Raw genomic sequence first — 20,888 nt, forward strand, 5'->3', positions numbered from 1 at the left:
CTCTTTAATATCAAAGCTGAATGTTTTTGGAAGTAGTTTTTAGTTTGTTTTTATTTTTAGCTATTTTAGGGGGATATCTGTGTGTGCAGGTGACTATTACTGTGCATAATTATTAGGCAACTTAACAAAAAACAAATATATACCCATTTCAATTATTTATTTTTACCAGTGAAACCAATATAACATCTCCACATTCACAAATATACATTTCTGACATTCAAAAACAAAACAAATCAGCGACCAATATAGCCACCTTTCTTTGCAAGGACACTCAAAAGCCTGCCATCCATGGATTCTGTCAGTGTTTTGATCTGTTCACCATCAACAAAGCATGCAGCAGCAACCACAGCCTCCCAGACACTGTTCAGAGAGGTGTACTGTTTTCCCTCCTTGTAAATCTCACATTTGATGATGGACCACAGGTTCTCAATGGGGTTCAGATCAGGTGAACAAGGAGGCCATGTCATTAGTTTTTCTTCTTTTATACCCTTTCTTGCCAGCCACGCTGTGGAGTACTTGGACGCGTGTGATGGAGCATTGTCCTGCATGAAAATCATGTTTTTCTTGAAGGATGCAGACTTCTTCCTGTACCACTGCTTGAAGAAGGTGTCTTCCAGAAACTGGCAGTAGGACTGGGAGTTGAGCTTGACTCCATCCTCAACCCGAAAAGGCCCCACAAGCTCATCTTTGATGATACCAGCCCAAACCAGTACTCCACCTCCACCTTGCTGGCGTCTGAGTCGGACTGGAGCTCTCTGCCCTTTACCAATCCAGCCACGGGCCCATCCATCTGGCCCATCAAGACTCACTCTCATTTCTTCAGTCCATAAAACCTTAGAAAAATCAGTCTTGAGATATTTCTTGGCCCAGTCTTGACGTTTCAGCTTGTGTGTCTTGTTCAGTGGTGGTCGTCTTTCAGCCTTTCTTACCTTGGCCATGTCTCTGAGTATTGCACACCTTGTGCTTTTGGGCACTCCAGTGATGTTGCAGCTCTGAAATATGGCCAAACTGGTGGCAAGTGGCATCTTGGCAGCTGCACGCTTGACTTTTCTCAGTTCATGGGCAGTTATTTTGCGCCTTGGTTTTTCCACACGCTTCTTGAGACCCTGTTGACTATTTTGAATGAAACGCTTGATTGTTCGATGATCATGCTTCAGAAGCTTTGCAATTTTAAGAGTGCTGCATCCCTCTGCAAGATATCTCACTATTTTTGACTTTTCTGAGCCTGTTAAGTCCTTCTTTTGACCCATTTTGCCAAAGGAAAGGAAGTTGCCTAATAATTATGCACACCTGATATAGGGTGTTGATGTCATTAGACCACACCCCTTCTCATTACAGAGATGCACATCACCTAATATGCTTAATTGGTAGTAGGCTTTCGAGCCTATACAGCTTGGAGTAAGACAACATGCATGAAGAGGATGATTTGGACAAAATACTAATTTGCCTAATAATTCTGCACTCCCTGTATAAAACCCCTTTTCTCTGTACGATGCATATGGGCGGAGATTGCGTGGCCTCGACAGGGAAGCTCCTTCTTTAATCAGAAGGGCAACCGTTACGGTAGAAATATCTCTGCATGTTAACAGCCCAGAAGGAAGTGACAAAAATGCTACCACAAACACAAGATTGGTGAGAATCAAACCGTCAGCAATGGCCTTGGATGACAGGACTTCCTCCTCGAATCCTAGTTGTTATATAACAGCTACTGAACGCTTGCAAGCTGATGTAACAGTGGTAGACCTAAATTATGTCATATGCGCATATAAACCCCAAACAGTAGCATCCAGATGTTGCTCAAACTTGCCTCAACGTTTATAGACATGCCCTGGTTTTTGGCAGTAAACAAGTGTTTAAATGGATCATATTTGTTCATTTATGTTGTAAACGACTCGGTTACAATCTGATTATTAGAAAACCCTTTTCAATTGATTTACTATACAAACTAGTACAGTATCACGTGCATCGGCAAACTTTGTTTGTGATTATTTTTTTCAATTAAAACCCTTTTGATGATTTTTTTTTTTATTGTTCTTTTTTTAATGACTTTAAACTTTTGAATAGCAGTATATGATCTTCTGCAGCCTTAATGTGCAATGCAAATAATGAATTCATGCAATGTATTAAAGTTACAATTATCATTATAATCAACATGTGTATTGAATATCCACACTTTTTAGCAAATGGCACATAAAAAATAATTCAACTTTTACTAAAAGAGTTGGACGTTGGCTCCACAAAGTGCCTTGAAATGTCCCAGCACTAAATCAAAATACTGCGAATCACTGAATTATCAGCATAATATTATTCTCAAGGGTTTATTTTATGCCAGTGTTCTCATCTCGTCACGTTTTTGGTCAAATTTGCTGCTGAAGACAATTAAAGCGTTTAGATTCATAATCTAGCAAAAGAAAATGGTTAATTTCTTCACTACATTTTCAGGCTTTAGTGCTCAGTGTTTAGGTTCTTCTATGTGGACCCTCAAGGAACTAATTTTACTGAACCTGCAATGATGCAACCATCGAGGGAATAAAACACAACCCCCACCGTATTTTTATATTTAAAGTGTAGATTCCCATACTTAAAACTCAATAACGTCAAAAATGAACAGGTCCGAGGTTGGCAGTAGGGCAAAAGAAGCGTGCAAATGCAAGTTGTCCCTCTTAAGAAGATGAGAGAGGTCTGAGACAGCCTCAAAACACCACAGAACTTGAGAGCCGCATCTGCAGGGAAGAATGGGCCAAAATACCAAACCTGGTGAAGACCTCTGTCCTTACCAACCAAGGTTACATTACATTTACATTTACATTTACAGCATTTATCAGACGCCCTTATCCAGAGCGACTTACAATCAGTAGTTACAGGGACAGTCTCCCTGGAGCAATTTAGGGTTAAGTGTCTTGCTCAGGGACACAATGGTAGTAAGTGGGATTCGAACCCGGGTCTTCTGGTTCATAGGCGAGTGTGTTACCCACTAGGCTACTACCACCATTACATAAGTATTGAGGTGAACTTTTGCTATTGACCAAATACTTATTTTCTGCATCATTAGACAAATGTATTCTTTAAAAATCATACAATGTGATTTTCTGTCTCTCACAGTTGAAGTTTAACTATGATGAAAATTACAGACCTCTCTCCTCATTTTGAGTGGGACAACTTGCACAATCGGTGGCTGCCATTGGGGTGGTAGTAGCCTAGTGGGAAACAAACTTGAGTATTGACCAGAAGTCCCAGGTTCAAACCCCACTTACTACAACCGTGTCCCTGAGTAAGACAATAAACCCTGAGAGTCTCCAGGGGGGGACTGTCCCTGTCACTACTGATTATAAGTCGCTCTTGATAAGCATATGATAAATGCTGTAAATGAAAAAAATGTAAATGCAAAATGCTTCTTTGCCCCTCTGTATTTATATGATGACATCGTAATAACATAAAAAATTGGCAGGTCTGAGGTTGGCTTTTACATTTCTTACATAAGAACAGTGACCAGAAAATTGTTCTTCGATAACATCATGGAGGAGTAAACCACAAACATGTTGATTACAGAGGAAGAGGCGAACCGCCTCATCGCCTGATGCCCCGGGTGGAAATATTCCAAGAAGGTATTATGTAATGGCGCCATATCACATAGATGAAACTCTTACATAACCACATTGCCTTACAGGTGCGAAATGTGAACATGAAATGTGCACTGATCGATAAGAATTTGAATTCTGCACACAAGCTGTCGGTCAGCTGGTCAAGTCACACACCTGCCGTGTGGCGTTCAAGGGGGTCACGCATCCCATCGTAGCTGGACCCAGAATTCTGCTTAAACTCACAAACGTGCATGTCCTGCAGGTATTTGCTCTTATCTGCAGTCTATGTGTGTGATGCATATTATTTTATTATCCAGGGGATAATAAATCAAAGTAAAATATTCCATACTGAAATGCAACTTTCCATGTGGAAATTTCTGCACATAAAAAATTATCTGGTCAGATGTTACTGTGGAAAAAGAAAGGATTCAGCTGGTCCATCTGGTTTTACTTTCCTGTAAGTTTTTGGAGAAAAAGATCCTGGTGAACGATAATTGGAACTCACCCTCCACACAAGCCAAACGTTGCCAAGCAATTAATTCAAATTGCATTTTACATAACAGTTAATGATGCATCCATCCAGAGCTCATAAAACACAACTGCCACACATCCTCATATAACTAAAATTATATTTAATCAAGATTTACCCATCTGATGTTGGCTTTGTATTGGGACCAGAAATTGTGAAACTGGTTATAGTCAACCCCACTATGTGTGGACCGCACCTGTAGCCACTTTACAATTTGACCTGTCCTTTGGGTATTACTCTCGCACTACCACGTCATACAAAATGCAGCAGCACGACTGATCTTCAACCTTCCCAAATTCTCCCACACCACCCCTCTGCTCCGTTCCCTCCACTGGCTCCCAGTAGCTGCACGCATCAGATTCAAACTACTGATGCTGGCCTACAAAGCCAAACATGGAGTAGCACCATCCTACCTCACAGCCCTTATTACACCTCGCACTGCACCTCGTATACTCCGAGCCTCCAGTACTGCTCGCCTGGTCCCTCCATCTCTGAAGGTAAAAGGAAGACGCTCATCTAGACTCTTCTCCGTCTTGGCCCCTCGGTGGTGGAATGAACTTCCCCTCGAGGTCAGAACAGCTCAGTCACTGAGCACCTTCAAACTGCAGCTCAAGACCTTCCTCTTTAGAGAATATTTAGATGAACTTGTAACCTTCTTATTGTCGAACTTGTGTACAACAGAGGGAATAAAAAGGTTGTATTCATAGTTGGGGTCCTAGTGAACCAGAACTGATCACTTCATCGATGGTAACTTGAAAGCACGTTGTAAGTCGCTCTGGATAAGGGCGTCTGCCAAATTCTGTAAATGTAAATGTAACAAAAAAAAAATCACTTCCCGTCCTTCGCTCCAGGTGCCCTCCTAGATTCAATACACACAGAACACGCAACCCACACAACCTGCGCACACTCTCCCAGGCCTCGTCTTGTCACCCTGAGTCCTCTTTCGGGCTGTGGAACTGTCAGTCGGCGGTCAATAAAGCTGACTCCATTCCTGCTTTTTGCCTCCAAATACTCGCTCTGACTGAGACCTGGATCCGCCCTCACGAATCAGCTACACCGTACATTTACAGCATTTACCAAATGCCCTTATCCAGAGCCACTTACAATCAGTATTTACAGGGACAGTCCCCCCCTGGAGACACTCGGGGTTAAGTGTCTTGCTCAGTAAGTGGGAGCAAGACACTACTTCTCTCATACCCCCCGTCCCACTGGTAGGGGAGGTGGCACAGGCTTGTTCATTTCCAAGGAATGGAGATTCACTCCAGTTTCTGCTACTCAAACTACCAGTTTTTACACATCCTTTAAAAATGTCCATAGTTGCTGTATATCGTCCTCCAGGTCCGCTGGGTAACTTTGTAGAGGAACTAGACACAACTCTCTCCACCATTATAGACGAGGAATTGCCCCTTGTGCTACTGGGAGACTTCAACCTCGACCTCCTCAAGCCACAAACAGCTGATTTCCAAAATGTATTTAGATCTTGGCATCCAACCTCACACTTCTCAGCATGGCAGCAACGCACAGAGCAAGAAAGCAACTAGATCTCGTACTTTCACGCAACTGCTCCACAGCCAACACATCTGTCATTCCTCTACATGTATCTGATCACTCTTTTATTCATTTCAGACTACCCCCCTTGCACGCACCACACCCACATCACACCACAACACATTTTAGCCACAATCTCCGCACCCTCTCCCCTACTCGACTGTCTTCTGTGGATTCATAGAAGCTTTCACCCATAGACATCTTCTCTATTCAAGACCCTAACTGTGCCACAGACATCCTCTGCTCCACACTAACCTCTTGCCTTGAGAAACTCTGCCCTCTCACCTCACTGACATGTGCGACTCCACCCTCGCCGTGGATCTCTGACGAGGTTCGCCGCCACAGGACCCATCTTAGAGCAGCTGAAAGGCAGTGGAGGAAATCCAAGTGCCTGGTTCAACTTAGTAAGTATCAATCTCTACTAACATCCTTCTCTGCTGCTGTTACTACAGCAAAGACCAGATACTTCCAGGACAAAGTAAGCAACTGCAAAGACTCTCGCAAACTATTCTCTACTTTTAACCACCTCCTGAATCCTCCACCACCTCCCCCCTCTACTTCTCTCTCATCTGAAGACTTTGCTACCTTCTTCACAGAGAAGGTGGCTGCCATTAGCAAACAATTCTCACCCCCTAACCCCAGACCTCATCCTGCTGTTACCTCTGAAACCAGGACACTGTCTTCCTTCACTCCCCTCTCTGAATCGGATGTGTCTAAACTTCTCCAGGCAAGTCACCCCACCAGGGGATCCCATCCCCTCACACCTGCTTCAGTCCATACAACCCACCATAGTATCTGCTCTGACACACGTCTTAAATTCCGCACTCACAACAGGAACATTTCCCACTGCTTTCAAAAGGCTGTCATTGCTCCCCTGCTCAAAAAACCCACATTAAACCCGTCTGTACTGGACAGCTACCGCCCAGTCTCCAACCTTCCTTTTCTTTCAAAAATTCTTGAAAGAGCAGTCCTGGCTCAACTTTCTACATTTCTCCACGAGCATGATCTTCTTGACCCTTTTCAGTCTGGTTTCAGGAAAGGACATTTGACTGAAACCTCCCTCCTGGCAATGATGGATGACCTTTGTGCTGATCTGCTGCCTTTGACACAGTTAACCACGAAATTCTTCTCACCCCACTCTCAGATTTAGGAGTTACAGGAACCGTACTAAATTGGTTCACCTCTTATCTTCAAGACAGGTCCTTCAAGGTATCATGGGGAGGTGAGACATCTGTCCTCTCTAGGGTAACCACAGGGGTTCCACAATGCTCTGTTCTTGGCCCCCTTATATTCTCAATATACACTCGCTCACTTGGTCACATCATCCAATCACATGGCTTTTCCTATCACTCCTACGCTGATGACGCCCAGCTCTATTTGTGTTTCCCACCAGAAGATACCATTATTGCAACAAAAAATTTCAGCCTGTTGAACATGTCGGCATGGATGTCTGAGCGACTCCTCCAATTGAACTTATCCAAGACTGAGATTCTGATCTTTCTGGGCAACAACTCCCCTCAGCAAAACCTCTCAATTCAAATTGGCTCGCTACTGTTAACACCCACGGCGTCTGCAAAAAGCCTTGGAGTTTGGATTGACGACAAACTGAGTCTGAACCATCATGTTGCTGCGATCTCCAGATCCTTCAGGTTTACTCTCTACAACATTCGCATGATTAGGCCTTTTCTTTCACAACAGGCTACGTCCAGGCAATGGTCATCTCTAAACTAAACTATTGTAACTCTCTCCTGGCTGGAGCTTCTGTAGTCACCATAAACCACTCCAGATGGTCCAAAATATGGCAGCCCGTCTCATCTTGAACCAGCCGAAACATGCCATGTCACGCCTCTTCTCACCTTTCTCCACCGGCTCCCGGTAGCTGCTCGCATCCTTGATGCTGCCTACAGGGCTGTAAATGGAAGTTCTCCCTCTTACACCAACACACTACTAGCCAGATACACTCCTGCACGCCCTCCCAGATCTGCAAACGAAAAGAGACTAAAAATTCCCTCTTCACGGGGTCTCCGATCCCAACCGACGCTGTTCTCCTTTGTTGTCCCTGGCTGGTGGGACAACTTGCCCTCCTCCATTCGACTAGCCGAGACTACCACCACCTTCAAGAAACATTTGAAAACTCACTTGTTCATAAAGTATTTCAATCGAGTCTAACACACGCACACACATGCACAGTCACAAAAAAAAAAAAATTAGTCTAGCATGTTCTATTCTTGACAAGTTAGGCCTTATCAGGGCTCACAATCTCTAGAAATCGAATGAGAATTGCTGGTGTCTTCCTCTTGTAAGTTGCTTTCAAGAAAAGCGTCCACCAAGTAAAGTAAAGTAAATAAAGTAAATAAAGAATAAATTGTCATTCAGATGATAATACAGTTAAATACTGTGCCCTTCCCCTACACACTCTGACAATGTAGAGGACTTTGCATTTAAATAGGAAACCAAGAAATTCAGTTTCCTTGCTAAATTACAACAAGTTTAAGAAGAATACATTTAAAAGAAACCCTACCTTAATTCAGGTGTTACTTGGCCTAATAATTAATGGCCTAGTAAATGAGTAATGGCCTAGTAAATTTGTGACGATATGTGGTTTGGACCAAGAACTTCCTGGCAGATGCATGCCATTGAACAAGGAAATTAGAACAAATTTAAAGGTACTACGCAATTTTGGATTTTATTTTGATGTAATCATTATTTATACTTGATTCAAGTTGATCTGCAGCAGGTAATTAAGTGGATTTCATGTTAAAAAATGTATACATTTTATTGTATGTACAATGAACCCTATGCATGCAAACCTGATATCAAGAGGTGCTCAATCAACAAACACAAAAAATTTTTTACAGAAACATACAAAATTACACATTAACCATCAGGACAGTTGTCTCTGGCTTTTGTCATTTTCTTCCACCGGAACTCAGTACTAGATCCTAATATGGCAGACAACCCCCCTCAAGGAACCAGAATGGAACCAAAAAGAACAAAAATAAATAAATACCAACCCAATTTCTGAACCCCCAAATAAAGTAGATGTCTTCAAAAACAATAGACCATAAAAGGGTCTCACTCAAGTTAATAAACATGGACAAACTGTCAATTTCACTTAAGCACCTCGAGGAAAGACAAAGTTAAATTACCCCATCAAACAATACAAGATTCAAAATTAACATCAAAACACATTGTGGGGAAATAAAAAAAAACCCACCATAAATTCTGCCCCCTTGATTGGAACATACCAAACACCACACAGCCTGGGGGTTCCGTCCCAGGAATAATTACCCCAATAAGAGTCACGGTGACTTCGCAGACCAACTCTTCCCTTGATTTTAGGCTGTCATTATCAAGGCACCCATTATAAAATGTCCTCCTGAGCGCCCCGAAATGCATTTGATTATTTTGGTGAATTGACCAGTTTAATCAGATATTATTTCACTAATAAAATATATATTCTAAAATATGAACAATACATGTCCATCATGCTGAGAGACAGATATTCTTAAAGCTAAAATGAGTAAATATCCTAGGAACATCCGATTTGAAGGATTTTCAACTTTATACAGAATTTACGTTTACGGCATTTATCAGACGGCCGTACCCAGAGTGACAGTAGTGACAGTCCCCCTGGTGACACTCGGGGTTACGTGTCCTGCTCAGGGTCACGATGGTGGTAAGTGGGGTTCGAACCTGGGACTTTGTGGTCCTCATTCAGAGAAACTCTGTATGACCATGTCAAATCTGTCCCCCCCGGAGGTGCCTGGACGTGGCCCTGCATTCCTGACCACTGACCAGCCCTCCTCCATCAGCAGAGTTTCATACAGACTTCCCCGCGCCATGCAGGTGACCACAACGGCCTTTTCATGCCCCGGCAAGAAGAAATCAAATGAATATAAAAAAAGGGACATGAATGAAACCTCGTGAAATGTGACATTTGCACTTGTTGTACTTTGACCTTTGAACAAAAAGCTTCACTGTTCAGTGCCATTTTGGGAGGATAATGGACATGGAAAAAATGGTGAAATATGCCGCAGAAGGGCAGCAGGAACAGAAGAGCATCAGAATTTACCTGAAAAACATATATATACATACACACACACAGTATATATATATTGCAGAATTATTTATTAATGTCGGACAAGGTGAGATAAGAGCAAAGACAAATCCAGACAAGTCTGAATGCAAAACCAAAACTTTTATTAATCAGATCATTTCAGACAAGGAACAATTTTCATAAACACGGTTGAGTGTGTATGACGTAAAGCAGGCCCGTTTTTACTTTGTCATTCCACATCCATCGCTGGTTTACACCAACATAATGAGCTGCTGATCAGATCAACCAAAACTCACCCAACAAGGAAAGATCTATTTTAGATCTATTTGAGTCACCACTTCCACGTGACACAACCGTCCTGTTTCAACCTGTTCTGACCGGTTATACATTATTATATATTTTTTTACATTTCTAATAAAATGTTTGCATGAAATTTAAAATTTGGATGGACAAGTGATCAGTAGTTTATTGAAGAGTATGAACAACATGTCATATTTGATTATGAAAATGAATAGATTTTCATTCTGTTTAAAATAAACCAGGGTTAATGTTTAAAAATGAAACTATAATAAGGAAACAAACCTACAACTTTCATATCAGAAGCTGTGGCGTGTGCCCTGAGTATCGATGTGAGTGAATAAATAAGAATGACATCACACAAGCAGAATACAAGAAGATATAGATTTCCTTCATTAACCAATATGACCTGATGGGATCCATTATTCCTGGCTGTCAGCTGACAAAGATAATCTGGAATGTTCCTTGTTGAAGTCACCCTGAATGAAGATATAGAAAATGCACCCATCTAACCACATCATTTAACATCATATCAACTCCAGAGCGACAGCAGAAAAGTAATTCAGGCCAAAACTTCAGGGCTTCATCATCCAAAATCTTTTCCAGAAACGTTCCGTTGTAGTATCTGTGGTATCGCCTGTGCTCATCTGTGTATACGGAGCATTTATATACATTTATGGGCTTATCCGGAGCGCCTTACAGTCAGTGGTGACAGACAGGGGAGACACTCAGGTGTCCTGCTCAGGGACACGATGATAGTAAGTGGGGTTCGAACCTAGGACACTCTGCTCTTCTGGTTCAGTGTCTTACTGTCTAGGCCACCACGATCCCCCAAGCAATGTTCTCTGCGATATATATATGGCTAAATACCAGACCCATATGTGCATAAGTGTTATTTTGGGAAAAATTAAGATCTACGTATCAAATGAAAGCACGTTCTACTGTCAAAAAAGGAATAAATTCTATTTTGAGTTATTAAATCTAAAGCCAAATGAAACCCTGAACACACAGAAGCAGCTGGTGCCATAAAATGATTGTTTTAGAAAAAATAAAGTTCACTATGTTTACGGTCATCCATGTTTTCATAGAAATGTGTCAATATAGATCACAGCCATTATGGATCCAATGCATTACATAATTTATAAATTGTAAATGCTGCAGAATACATCCAAATCCTGGTATATAAAGCCTAGATATAAGAGAACCGGTTAGTGACCTCCTTTAGACATGAGACTGTGGGTTAAAGACAGACACGCCCAATCCCACAATGCCTTGCAAGGCTTCGTGTAAAAACGGCTGCATGCTTGTGGTCGATTAGGGAGGAAAAAATTCTCTTAATGAATAAAGAAGTGAAAGCTGCATTTCCGAGTGCGAAGCTGTGTCCTCTGGGGAACTTTAGGAAATTTTGCTCGGAGAGCGAGAGAATAAACGAAGACGCTGTTGTTTCGTTTAAATGTGAACATTTAATGAGCTTCACCACTGTACTTCAAATCTACACGTTTCTTTTGTATTTATTTTTTGTGTTTTTAAAAGACAAGACCAGATATTACCTTCCCAACATACAGTGACATTTTTCAATTCAGCAGGTCTCCACCACCATCATTTACCTTCAGGCTACTGAAAGCTGTGATTGATACACATATGAATATGTATATGTGTATATTTCATAAAACGTATTCTAATACCATGTCCTCTGTGTAGAAACGTCTCGTCTTATAAAAACGCTGGACAGCAGGAGTAGTACCTGTTCACCTTGGCCAAAAGGCGCGGTGACCTTCATTCCACCCTCAGCAGAAGCAACACAAAACATCTCCCCCTTCAGGGGTCATGGGGTCAGCAGGAAATCGCACCCGGGGGAACACTTGGCCGAGAGTAAATGCAAGGACCCTCCCCTTCAGTGTGAATTTTTCATTGGAACAGATTTTTTTTGCAGGTGGGTTTGGTTTTTTTTTTTTTCTTTTGTTGAAAACATGATTATAAAAACTGGAAGGGACATTCAAGTTTTGACTCCACGTTCAAAATTAAAAAGATGTGGAGGTAAACAACCAAGTCATTATTAAGCTCAAGAGGTAGAGACCAACATTTTTAAATCCATTATATACATATACACAAAAGTTCAGTGTTTTCTTTTTTAAAGGAGAAATAATAATAATAATGATAATAATAATAAGGCTCCTACTTCAATACGTGTATCCACACCTCTGCAGTACACACAATTACCATAATTGTCTATGTGTTGTGTTTTTTGTCTGTTTTTACTTATAATTAATTTGGATACATTTTTAAACACTTTTTTTTAGTGCAGGGGAAAGATTACAAAATAATGAAACAATATATATATATTTATATATATTTACACAGTTACAGTTTAAAAAAAAAAAAAAAAAAAAAAAAAAAACAATAATAAAATAAAAATAATTCACAGCCCTAAAAATGTGCAGCTTCCCCCTCTGTACAGCAGTGTCGTTGTGGGACGCCTCCGCTTCCTCGGTTCCGTACACACTGGAAGTTTCTCTGCTTGATTTTTAGACTTTTTTTTTTTTTTAACTCTACCGTCAATTCTACCCCCGAAATATATAACCTACCGGCTACAAATGTATTTACATCTCTGATTCAGTTGGTCATGAGAAAGCATGCCATTGAACATTAAGAAAGAAATAATAATAATAATAAAAAATCATCTAAAAATATATTAAATAGTTTTTCTGTCTCTCTCTTTTTTTAAACTTCTCGGTGAGTGTGGCAGAGACGGAAGGGAAGTCGATATGTGGCTGTACAATATACACGGTGGGAGGGGGATGGCGGCGGCAACATGGGTCCCACGCCAATGACACATATCACCACCACGGCGCCCTCGAGCATGCTGGGTACTCACACATGCAGACATTTACACACACACACACACACACATACACACACACACACACACACACACACCTTCCATTTAGTGACCTTCAGCCAACTTTTCTTACTTCTAGGAATAAATTAAACATCTTCAAGGAATGGCTGGATGGCGCCTCCCTGCCCTGTACCACCTCTTGGCTTTGCTCTTATAAATAATTTTTTATCATTTGGTTTGTCGCCGCTTCTCTGGTCTTCATCTACGGCCACGCCCTCAGCAGGTAAAATGGCGCGACTCGTCAGGACCCATGGGTGTGTTTGTACCCCTGTACCGTACAGAACCCTAAATCATCTCTAGGCCCTGCAGCTCTGCCTCTTCCGTCTGAAGGGGATCCGGTCCAGGCTTTGCCTCGACGACCGTGCAGAATGGCACACTACAGAGACGGACCAATCAGAAAACGAAGAAAAAACTAAACAAAAAAAAAACAAAAACACAAGAACAAATCTCACAGTTTTGATTTTGGGCTCGCTGCAGAAAGAGCCATCACCCCACCTCTCAGGAGATTAATAAAGGATGATCCCCACTTTTCCTGTCCTGGGTTCTCTGGTGGGGCTGACAGGGCGGGGCCAGTATAGGAAAGCCCAATCCCGGCCCATGCGCCTCCATCGTGAGTGGGGCGTCCTAATGCACAGATTCTCTCTCTCTCTCACACACACACACACACACTTCTTCTCGCATGTCACATACATAGTGACGTACAGGATTACTGTGGACCCCCCAACCCTCAACCCCCAAACTCATCAGCAGTGGTCGTTTTAAAAAAATTAAATTCAAATAAAATAAAAAAAAATCATAATCTTCAGTTAGTATTACAGTACACAATGTGATCAGAACAGTTCTAGTCCTAAATTCCAGTGAAATGCTACATAAGTTCGGGTTCCTGGTGCTCGTCAGTAGTCGGATGCTGCAGCTCGGGCGCAGCGGCGGCGATGCCCACTGGAACAGAGTCTCCACAGCCGTGGGCGGAGCTTACTCCCACACCAGAGGAGAAGGTGGCATCTCTGAGGGCTGTGCCACGGTGGAACTGTGGGAAGACGGATTTTGTTCATTAAGGCATTAAACATTTAGGGCAGTGGTGGCCTAGCGGTTACGGAAGCGGCAGATCCGAATCACGATCCGCCAAGGAGCGAAGCACCGCCCCCACACCCTGCTCCCTGGGCGCCTGTCATGGCTGCCCACTGCTCACCAAGGGTGATGGTTAAATAAAGAGGACACGTTTCACTGTGTCACCGTGTGCTGTGCTGCAGTGTTCCTCCTGTTCATCAGTCACATGAATTCAAATGACGGGTAAATTCAGGTCAAACAGTAAAAGTTGTATGAGGTATTAGAACAACAGAATTTAGAAATTAATTAGACAGGTAACACCCAAAATGCCTGAGTCTGGGGGCAGGGACTGAGGGACAGAAAATATAAAAAAACATAATTAAAAACAGTAATTGACAAAGTTAGAAATAATTATGAAAAGTGTATTTGTAATAATAATTCGAAGGATCCAATTGAGGATACTGCATTCCTGCCCAATCATTTACCTGTTAAAAAAAGTAAAGGAACAGCATCCCATTGCAACTTGAGGCTAATTGTTGTTGATCATATCCATAAATAAAACATGCATCACATGTTTATCACTCTCGCATAGTCTTCTTGTTCACTTTTTTTTTTTATTTCATACATCTCAGCATTTAATGAGCTGCTAAACTAGAAAAAGCACACACACACACACACACACACACACACACACACACACAGAGAGAGAGGGTGCAGGAAGGTGGGTGTCCAGCAGGGGGCAGTAAAGCCACAGGCTGCACTGGGCAAGGTGTCTCACCTGATGAAGCTCTTGAAAGCGGCCGACTGCGGGTTGATGCACAGCGGCACGCGGTTCCCCTTCTGCTGCTCCAGGATGAACTGGTGAATGATTTCTGGGGGAAAGATGGAAAGATGTTACTGGTTTTATTTGCATACAGTACCGGCCAAAAGTTTGGACACCTTCTAATTCAATGTGTTTTCTTTATTTTCATGACCATTTACGTTGGTAGATTCTCACTGAAGGCATCAAAACTATGAATGAACACACGTAGAGTTGTGTACTTAACAAAAAGTCCACAGTCACTGGACCTGAACCCAGTCCAGATGGTTTGGGGTGAGCTGGACCAACAAGTGCTAAACACCTCTGGGAACTCCTTCAAGACTGTTGGAAAACAATCTTGTCATCTTGAAGCTTATCGAGAGAATGCCAAGAGTGTGCAAAGCAGTAATCATAACTCATAAGTACATAACTCCACATGTGTTCATTCATAGTTTTGATGCCTTCAGTGAGAATCTACCAACGTAAATGGTAAAAATAAAGAAAACACATTGAATGAGAAGGTGTCCAAACTTTTGGTCTGTACTGTAGATGCATATTTCAGAATGTATAATGACATAGTTTCATAGTGGAGGGGAAGGCAACTACCAAGAGGAACGCTGGCCCTGCCCTGCTCTTAAGCGCACTGAAGTTAAAGAAGACCGAACCTCGCGTGACCACCTGACGCAAACCGCCGGACGTCTAACAGCCAATCAGCTTGCAGTGTTCCTTCCTTCCCCCACGCCAAACTGGCCTCTACAGGGTGGGCCTGCGGTAAGGAGCTTTCGAGTTGCCAGGGAGTCGACTACCTCCAATCGATTTAATCCTCAGAGTGGAAACCAGGAGCGAGCAGCCATGGAGGAGGGTGGAGGAGGAGGGAGAGGCAGGGTTATTTCCAGCTCCTGCTGGCTGTAAGCCTCCCTTTAGCCGACAGGCTCCCTAATGCCTGCTGACAGGGCAGGACACCCCTGGTCAGGGAGGAGGGAAGAATGAGAAAAACACCACGGAACAACGGGGCCAAGTGAGGGCCAGAAAACGATCCAGAGGGCCAGATAAACTCATTTAAATGGGGCTGGACAAGGGATTTTCGAATAGGGGTGTGGTGGTGCAACAAGGTCACGACCCGACAATCTGCTATGCAGTTCTCACCTTTGACCTGCCTGACTGACGTCAAGTTCTTCTCGAAGCCGTCGTCGAACTTGGGGTTGGTGACGGGCTCAAAGTCGCTGGTGTAGATGCGGCCGGAGGACGTGGTGTAGCAGCACTTGCACATGCAGGTGTGGTAGCGCAGGCGGCCCTCGTCCAGGTACGGGTGGGCCAAGGCGTCCTTGGCGGAGATCCGCTTCGACTGCGAAACGAATCACGTTCCATCGTCACTTTCAACTATTTGTACTAGCCTTGCCTGCACCGTATGCCTCGTCTATTCTCCTACAAGGCTGGGCTCTACTAAAAAACTACTGCACTTTGATCACAAATCTAATACAGATGCTACCACCTTCTCTGTGGATTTATCTGGTTGTCTCTGCTGACCTCCTGACCTCTGGTCCTTTGTGTTACGGTTTCAGCCTAGCCATTAGCGATAGATTACATACGTGTTTCCCGGCAACACTCATAATTCAGAAAAGTAGACAATCACTTCACTTTGGGCCAGTGGTGGCCTAGCGGTTAAGGAAGATTGCCGAGGTGCCATACACTGCTCCCCGGGCACCTGTCATGGCTGCCCACTGCTGCCCACTGCTCAACAAGGGTGACGGTTCAAAAACAGAGGACACGTTTCGTTGTGTCACCGTGTGCTGTGCTGCAGTGTATCACAATAACAATCACTTCACTTTCAAAAGTTCCCTGGGTTACAGAGGGAAAAAAAAAACCTTTAAAAAGTCGCCATTGATATCAGTTCCTGTCTCGTTATTCTTCCCTCCATTACATTTTGAATAATAGAAACCTGCATTATCATACGAGCATGTAAATAAATAAATAGGTTAAATAAAAAGAGGATCAGATCAACTGTAAACTGGGATATCTCTTCGATGTGGTTTTGGTGGCACATGCTAGAGCTGCAAATCTTGGCCCAAATCTGGCGGTAAACGAGCAAACACGAACTTCTGGTCTATAGTACCTATCCTTTCCGCACGATTCAATGCCTGTGAATTTGTTTCAGTGATTTGTAAAAGTGTTTTGCATGATAAAAAAATTTGTTTAATTAATGTTAATTTTGACGTGCAATTCCCGCCCGCCGTCATCAGAGACGCGAAAATGGCTGCTGAGGAGCTGAAGCAGAGTCTACAATCTGCCGATTATGTCTTAATCCCGCACATTTCCTTTTCCTCTTGGTCTAAGAAGCCGGGCTTTTAAGAAGCTGCACTTGCGTTGGATTCCATGGGGCCTAACTTTTTAACCCTGATTCCAGCTCTAGCACATACACACTGTGGAAAGAAGAAAACGGAGGTTCTCTTTTGTTCCAATTAAAGCACAGCGACTCCACGTTCTCTCAGGTCAACAGGGGTCACAGCAGACGTGCTCATTAACAGGAGCGCGGAATCCTTCTAAAGTCACGTACTGAAGGGCGTGCACATTCCCTTCCCGACAGCACAGGTTCGAATGAAAGGGTCCGGCACTCACCGGGTCGAACACCAGCATCCTGCAGAGCAGGTGGACCGCTTCATGCGTGGCTTGGCTGGACAGCGTGTAGAGCACCGGCAGAGACGGCTGCGGAGACAAGAGACCTGACATTTCACTGAATGCGGCGTGCGGTCGGGGTCGTCTAACGACCTTAACGATCGGTCAGCATGATGACGTGATGAATGCGACTGTAAACACGTGCCGGAGAGCGGGCATGTAAAACGTGGAGCTGACCTGATCAGACTTACTGCAAGTCGTCTCAGGGTTGGGCTGACTCCAAATGACCTTGGCCGAGACCAAGTCAAAAAACGGACTGCGATCCCAGATCAGACGTGCTCACGGCAAAACGGCTAGGCCCATAATGCACTGCAGTATTGGGTACGGAGTGAGGGCTGATCCTGGATCAGCAAGTTTCAGGAACACCTCGCAGCAACGGCTAATGCTTATCTCCAAAGGATGTGGGACGAGCAGAACAATGAGGCGAGTTATTTTTACCCGCAGTAATTATCTCCTCGCCCCGTCCCCCCACTCCTCCACCTCCGTCTCACGTGGATTCGAGTTTAGTGAAAAGGCCCACCGGTCATCGTTTGTTTTTTGTTTTTTTTATTTTGGGTGGTGACGCTGAGTGCTGGTGGCCACTGGGGAGGAGGTGGCCTGGCAGCCAACAGACTACGGTTCTGCTGCTTGTCCGTATGTGACCGTAAGAACCTCTGTACAGTAAGAGCAGAAGCGTATACAGACGCGTTAAATCAGGAGAAATCGTCCAAGCGTGGAGCGGTGCGTTGTGCGAAGACAACTAAGGAGGATAGACAAAGCAGAGACTCAGAAACACACCTTTCAAACCCCCCAATGGGGAGCAGATAATGGGACGGCTAAAGCTAGCGTGGACCCTCTGCGCTTTATCTGAGGTGAACTCCAAAATGAAGTGGACCCGTAATAGGAAGGTTCGAACCACTGAGGTCCCCTTGATCAAAGCACCGTCCCCACACACTCCTCCCCGTGCGCCTGTCATTTACATTAACAGCATTTGTCAGACGCCCTTATCCAGAGTGACTTACAATCAGTAGTTACAGGGACAGTCCCCCCCTGGAGACACTCAGGGTTAAGTGTCTTGCACAGGGACACGATGGTAGTAAGTGGTGTTTGAACCTGGGTCTTCTGGTTCATAGGCGAGTGTGTTACCCACTAGGCTACCAGCACCACCACTACCACCCTGTCATTGCTGCCCACTGCTCACTACGGGTGATGGTTAAATACAGAGGACACATTTTGTTGTGTCACCGTGTGCTGTGCTTGCTGGGTATCACAGTGCTAAAACAGGTTGAACAGTGGCCCATCAGCCATCGTCTTCTGCTCCAGTCATTTCATTCAATTCTTGCCTCTCTATAAGCCCTTACTAACAAAAATAGATTTAAAAACGACCCCCTCATCCAACCACTGGAGGTTCTCCCTGTGTCTGTCATGTCACGTGACACCCCCTCCGTGGCAGCACCCAATAAACGAGGTGCCTGCCCGCCAGTCCTGGGCGTGGCAGCAGCAGGAACAAGCAGCTCATTGATGGGCGGCGCGCTGCAAAAACAACAAGGGCTTTAGCCGGCTAATCCAGCCGGGGAGGTCAGGCGAGAGCGAGCTGCAGATAAGAGGACGCGTGTTCGAGCGAAGACGAGGTGAGGAGCGACATCCACTTCCTGTTTCATAACAGCCGCCTTGCCTAGCCCTGCCCCGCCCTGTCGAAGGTCGGATGCTGGGCCCCATCACCACATCCTTCCTGATCACAATTCAGAGAATTGGCTGCTGCGGAGCATCCCGTTCCTCCATGATTCATGGCGCGTCTCTTTTACTTTTATTTCCAATCAGGAGACTTCCAGGTCCATGAATTTTCATGCTTTAATGAAGACCCCCAATTAACCTCCAAGCTGTGGCTTTTCCCTCATTAACACAAACTATCACCAGGGTGCCTAGTGGGTAAGGAGGTGGACCCCGTAATCGGAAGGTTGAGCAAAGCGTTGTCCCCACACGCTGCTCCCCGGGCGCCTGCCCACTGCTCAAGGGTGATGGTTAAAAGCAGAGGACACATTTCATTGTGTTAACGTGTGCTGTGTCTCACAATGACAATCACTTCACTTTCACTTAAAGTCTTGTGGGGGGCTGGATGACCAAGGTGTCAGATTGGGCTGTGGTGGCTTTTTGGGAGTCAAATGCCTCTTAGTGGCATCGGGACTCCATCAGGGGTCTTCCTCCACAGGATTCTGGGCTCTTCTCTTCTCCCCCCTGCTTCTCTCTTTCTGCTTTCCTGTAACATTGGCACCATTTCACGTGCAGGATTTCCACGTGACTGCAGAATGAACTAGAAACTATTCATTCCTGTAACTTCTACTGTGCCTTGCCTCTGTATGTCCAGGAAACATCAGAAGAGTTCAAATCCTTTGCTAATAATTACTGGAGTCGGATTAACAAGGTCAATGCAACGTCCACCCTTCGGTGTGTTCCCCAGTGACTTTAAACTGGAAATGCAGGTATACAAAAAGAAAGGACCAGGCATCCTTCCTGAGGACATCGCATGGAGACCATCTGACTCCAGGAATAAAAAAAAAACCACACAAAATGGCCATCATAACAATCATACATGTGAACCAGGGGATCTAGTCCCGAATTGAAATCCCACTTAGCATTAGATGCACTGTAAATTGCCTGAAAATCTCAGAATCTCTGAAAACTGGCCGATCCCTTTTAACAGTAGTCTGCAGAGTGTTTTCAAAATCGTGAGAAAATTGCTCCAGGAATTTAAAACAGTGAACCGTTCAGATTTGCCATTTGAGTGAATCGTTACATCGTCAAGGTGCTAGTAGCCTAGTGTGTAACACACTCGCCTATGAACCAGAAGACCCAGGTTCAAATCCCACTTACTACCATCGTGTCCCTGAGCAAGACACTTAACCCTAAGTTGCTCCAGAGGGGGACTGTCCCTGTAACTACTGATTGTAAGTCGCTCTGGATAAGGGCGTCTGATAAATGCTGTACGTCTGATACATCCCTACATTTCTACTAGGGTCATACAAGATGTTATGCTCATTAAAAGTTGGAATATTTATAGAATATATATGTATAGAACCGCCCTGTTAGGCATTGTGGAAGCGTTGGTATTGTGACATCATCGATATTTTATCATATCACGGGATTCTCAGCGATTCCCACCTGGGAATCCCATGTCCCATGTGGATGTAGCGTCCGTGTGGTGCTTGCTCCTCCCCTCGACGCACTGTCCAATCACGCCCACCGACCTAGACCGACCTTTACTCCACCTCTCAAGTTGAAAATGGAGCACGGACTGCAAAGCTTCTCTGTGACCCCGCCCTTTATTTCATGTAGAACCCATCTGTTTTTTTTTTTAATTGTTGTGATATTTATACTTTTTTTAATCTGACCACTAAAAATCGCTGTTTTCAGAGATGATCCACATCTAGCAATTAAATCCAACAAATGGTCGCACCCCACCAATAACTCAATATTTA

General features: G+C 44.0%; 1 protein-coding gene across 2 annotated transcripts in view; it reads right to left on the reverse strand.

The window, feature by feature from the left end:
- Positions 1–12,518: 12,518 nt before the first annotated feature.
- nlk2 (nemo-like kinase, type 2) overlaps positions 12,519–20,888 on the reverse strand; it is a 35,620-nt gene continuing 27,250 nt past the window's right edge. The window contains exons 8-12 of one of the 2 annotated variants that reach the window (XR_003751632.1): positions 17,377–17,463; positions 15,907–16,105; positions 14,740–14,833; positions 13,410–13,941; positions 12,519–13,290 (exon numbers count right to left, since the gene is read on the reverse strand). Coding sequence is in view for 1 of the 2 variants with exons in the window: in XM_029000258.1 (XP_028856091.1) it covers positions 13,887–13,941; positions 14,740–14,833; positions 15,907–16,105; positions 17,377–17,463 (435 nt within the window). In the remaining variant the exon portion in view is untranslated. Of the gene's footprint in view, positions 13,942–14,739; positions 14,834–15,906; positions 16,106–17,376; positions 17,464–20,888 lie in introns of both variants that reach the window. The other variant, XM_029000258.1, reaches the window with a different exon arrangement.

Source organism: Denticeps clupeoides, chromosome 13 (genome assembly GCF_900700375.1).
Source record: "Denticeps clupeoides chromosome 13, fDenClu1.1, whole genome shotgun sequence".
In the NCBI taxonomy this organism is placed as follows: domain Eukaryota; kingdom Metazoa; phylum Chordata; class Actinopteri; order Clupeiformes; family Denticipitidae; genus Denticeps; species Denticeps clupeoides.